The 4,598-nt window shown below is 36.2% G+C and overlaps 1 protein-coding gene across 1 annotated transcript in view; it reads left to right on the forward strand.

The window, feature by feature from the left end:
* PSPC1 (paraspeckle component 1) overlaps positions 1-1,540 on the forward strand; it is a 37,753-nt gene extending 36,213 nt beyond the window's left edge. Inside the window, exon 9 of the mRNA XM_010186234.1 lies at positions 1,062-1,540. Coding sequence (XP_010184536.1) covers positions 1,062-1,247 — 186 coding nt within the window. The 3' untranslated portion in view covers positions 1,248-1,540. The remainder of the gene's footprint in view (positions 1-1,061) is intronic.
* The last annotated feature ends 3,058 nt before the right edge of the window (positions 1,541-4,598 follow it).

Genomic DNA, 4,598 nt, shown 5'->3' on the forward strand with positions numbered 1-4,598 from the left:
CAGGCTTATCTGTAAAGTGATGGTCTTGGGTATTTTTGTTGAACTCTGAATACGTAGGCAGATAATGTAGATCTCTGTACAGAAGGATTTCTTCTGAAAGCGTAACTGTCCTCGACAGGTGAATTGAGTTATTGCAAGATCTGCAAGATTGCACATGTCTTTGCTTCTACTGGTTTATATTATGCTGAGATAATGTTTTAAATTTCATTGTGGGGTTCTATTTTTAAACACTTGCTTATACTGAACTATAAGTGCTCAGGTGCATGTTTTCTGTTTTAGGTCTTAATTGCCATAGCCAAATAAATCTGTGCAAGCACATATACCTTTATTAATATTAGACACAGAACTAAGGAAAATAAATGTGAAACATTAACTGGATTTTCATCTCGTATTGATATTTCAGGTTAAGCTTTAAGTATATATCAAGTTAGTTTAAACTAAGTGTAGTCCAGTTACGCACTTTGTCGCTAGTTGTGTAAGTTTATTCTGTTTTTTAAGTCTTAACTAAAGATTCCTGAAGTGCCGTACAAAAGGCTGGCTCCAGGTAGTATGAACTGAAACCAACCTTAGCCACAGATATGTGGGTATATAAGTCTTCAGGTTATGTCGCTATTGAAAGAATAAACCTGCAGTCTCTAGAAATACAAAAGCTGGTTTTTTAAATGTTTTTTGCTAGTTTGACAATGTTTCTGTGTCTATTTAAGGGAGAAGCATTGTAGTGTAAGGCAGAATAGTCCTTAAGTATGAAATAATTGTTTGCTCTCTCTTCTATTACATAGAGAATATGTATTGCTTCAGATGTGCTTGAAAGGATGAAGTTACATTCAACACCTGAGTTGATCTTAATACTTAAGTTTTTAGTTTACTTTACAAAGTTGGGGCATGACATTAGCGCTCTTTAATTTCCAGCTCATTTTCCATAATAACTAATTGAATTGCTCCTTTCTTCCCTCTATGTGTGATCCTGATTCTGCTGGACTATCTGCTGAACTTCATGGCAACATCACTTGTGGTTTTTGTTGTAACTCACATTTGGCCCGTTCCAAATGGACTTGTGTTAGCATAATGAGAGATTCCCCCAAGGAGGTCCGTCCCAGATGGGTTCACCTCTGGTTAGTAGGACGGGCTCTGAAACTCCTCAGCCGCCAATGAGTGGTGTAGGTGCCGTGAGTGGTGGACCTGGTGGCTTTGGTAGAGGAAACCCAGGGGGCAACTTTGAAGGACCTAACAAGCGTCGCAGATACTAAAACTTACTTCATTCCTTACTGTTTAGAAATTCCAGTAGAAGTATACGGTGATATGCCTTTATAATTTTAGCTGTTATCTGAAAACGGTTTTATTGTTATTGTAGTCTTTAAAACGGTTTCTTTTGTAAAACTTTTTTTGTATTCAGTCGTAGGCTTTGTAGTATAGAGCAGAAGTGATGCAGAACATTATGTAAGGCAATGTGTTTGTGACTCTAGCGAAATACAATGTGTGACAATGCTGTAAAACATGCATTTATCTGATTACAATAAAATACAAAAATCACTTAAAAGGATTTTGGGAATGTTATTACTAGTACTGTAATACTGGGTGAGAATAATTTTATGCCTAATTATAAGTGGCATCATTTTCATATGTGGTTTCTACTATGTGTCGAAGTTCCACTCTTAATTGCATGCTGCAGTACATACTATGAACCATTTATGTCATAACTGCTTTTGGTTTGACTTTCAAAGAGCATCAGATTTTATGTAAAGTTTTCTCAAGGATACTGTATCTTTGTACCTTAGTCTCCCTTTGCAAACTTAGTCACAATAGGCTTATCTGTTACTCAAATTACTGGGAAATTTAGTGGGGGGTGGGGAGGGGGCATGACTTTGGGAAAGTAATCTGTATGTATGCTTTATTCATAACAGTATGAATGAATTTACCTAAACTGGACTTCTACAGAAAAAAAACTTGTTGACATCTATGCGTCCTACCGATTGTTCAGGTACCTTGCCATTGCAAGGAGGGAGACATTTGTGCAATTGGGTTTAAAGCCTTCCACTGTGTTATGTATTACTATGAGTGTACACTTTCCCCAGTGGTTGGTTTGAATAGACACCAGTGTGTTACCAGTGAATGACTGTTTAAATAGGAGGTAAATACATGTTTTCTAGTTAAGATTCACTTAGTTCACTTGTAGTTGAGTAATATGCATTTAGAAGAATTGCACGTGAGTATTCTTGTAAATGTTTTACAGAAAGATGAATTTGAAAAATGCCCATTTCCAACACAACACTGGCTAGATTTGCTCCTTTCAGTCTTAAGATAAAACTGATGATAAAGCTATTGGGAAGCTGCTTATGATTCACATTTTCTTGGTCATGGAAGATGATGGAAAAGATCTATTGGTTCTATTCCTGTAATGTAAAGAAAGTAGGAATATTTTTTGGTTACTGTTGCTTTTTTCCTGTGCAAAATAATTGTGATGTATTAGTGTTCTGTTTTTATCGGTTCACTCACCTTTCCAGAAATAGAAATTACTAAAATTTATTTGCATGAATACTGAGACAAAATTGATTAAAATATTTGAGATAACATGATGCCCTAATGATACTGGAATGATGTGCACGTAGCTCCAAGCATGGGATGCAAGCAGCAGCGAGAGCAAATATCTGTTAGATCTTAATAAAGCAGTCTTGGTGAATTGAACTTTGAGAAAATGAATTAAGAGGAAAGTTGCGGCGTCACTGGCATTTTGGAAGTACAGTTATTTAAATTGCCAGTGTTGTATGGCTTAAGGTAGAGTTTGTTTTCATACAACTCGGGAGTTGTCACATGTAGGTCCTCCATTGTGACATCTGTAACTACTCTTTTCCTCTAGACTGTCTTTAGTATTGCCATTTCTTTTGCTCAGCTTGAGATACACCCCATGCGTTATGGTTTGTAATTCAATAGTAAGTCAGATTTAAAATCTGAAATACTCTTTGCCTTACTTGATATGCACATCATGTTACAGCACTCATTCTTCCAGAAGACACCAACCAAACCTGCAACTGGTTTTACTTAGCAAACTATTCCTAAAACTTAACATTAGGGAATATATCTAGTTTTTTCACTAGATGTAAACTAGTGTTTGTCTTTAGCAACTACTTAAGATACCTGCTTTGGTGTACCGCAGTTTACATCTGTGTCTAGTAAGGTGTCTAAATTTTAGGTCACTTTTTTCTGCCCTTGTACATAGCATTTTTTATGGGGATTGAGAAAGTACTGGTGTGAGTTGGTAATTCTAAACTGTAAACCTGTAGAGAGAACATGTTTTAAATACAACTTGAACTCGATTCAAGAGGTTTTCAGTTTTTCAGTGTTCAGTTTTTCAGAGGAAAAGGCTGACTCCTGTAGATTTGCTTAGATACGTACACTCTCATCCCTGTAGCATCTGAGTGTTTCAGAAGTACATTAAACATACCAAATCTGCAAAAAGTGGTTCATTCTTTTCTTGCCAGCCTCGTGCTATTTTCAGTGTTTGTTTGTTGTGCTGCACTTTTGCTAGCAAGCAGAGGTGTGAATGTATTTGAAAGTTACTGTAGATTTTAATAAGTATTGGTGACTTCCATTCCATAGTTGTGAGCTGCCCTTCCTGTAAAACTGTGACTTGGATGACTCTGCTGTATGGTAGCAGTGGATTTGTCTGCTCTCCTCATTGCACAAAATCGTGTAATCTCTTTGTAAATATCCATGAATCAAGCCTTTAAGTCCTAAAAAATAAATACTGAAATGTTGAATTTGGGCACACTTTAAAGATTTAATGAAGAATTCCTTTTGTAGCTAAGGACAGGCTGCCAAATTCTGCTCTTAAAAGCTTTCTTAGGGCTGCCTGGCCATGTTGATTGTGCACAGCTCAGTGGTAAAGGCAGTAGTTTTCACTTTGCTGTATGTAGTAGTAACTGCCTTGAGCTATACAATAAAAACATGATTTTGTTAGAGAAGAAATGGTCCCAATTTGGTTCCTAAAAACGGTATGTAAATGCAGCCAAGCAGCGTTTTTGCTTTAAAATACTGCCCATGTGCTGGAAGTGATTAATTTTTCTTGTTTCTCATCTGGCTGATCAGTTTATCATTTTTTCGTGCCCATGTGTACTTGATCTTTAACTGCCTTAGATCTGTTTGACTGGAAAGCCCAGTGAAGTCCTGGCTCTTTCTATGGTATGCTGTGGTAAAACAAATAAGCTTGGAAAGAATATAATAGGCAACTACAATGCACTTACTTTTGGTTATACTTACTGGGTTTTTTCATTATTCCTAAAACTTCAGTTTGGTGCTTAATTTTCACATGAGATACAATTATAATACTTAAAAATTTCCAAGCTTTACCATTCCATTTAAGTAAAAGAAAACACAGCTTGTCTCACTGCATTCACATTTGTCACTTCAGTCATTTGAAGGGGAGCTGTTTGACACTTAACAAAAATAAATTTGTTGTGAGTTAATTTCTTTGTAGTTCTTTCCAGTATTCTCATTAGATAAAGTACATTGCCATCTTGGGAAGCTTGATGGTGATTCACATACACTTAACTGTATTTATTTCCTAAGAAAAATTACTTACAAGTTGCTATGGATTACCTAGG

Source organism: Mesitornis unicolor, unplaced genomic scaffold (genome assembly GCF_000695765.1).
Source record: "Mesitornis unicolor isolate BGI_N332 unplaced genomic scaffold, ASM69576v1 scaffold396, whole genome shotgun sequence".
Classification (NCBI taxonomy): Eukaryota; Metazoa; Chordata; class Aves; order Mesitornithiformes; family Mesitornithidae; genus Mesitornis; species Mesitornis unicolor.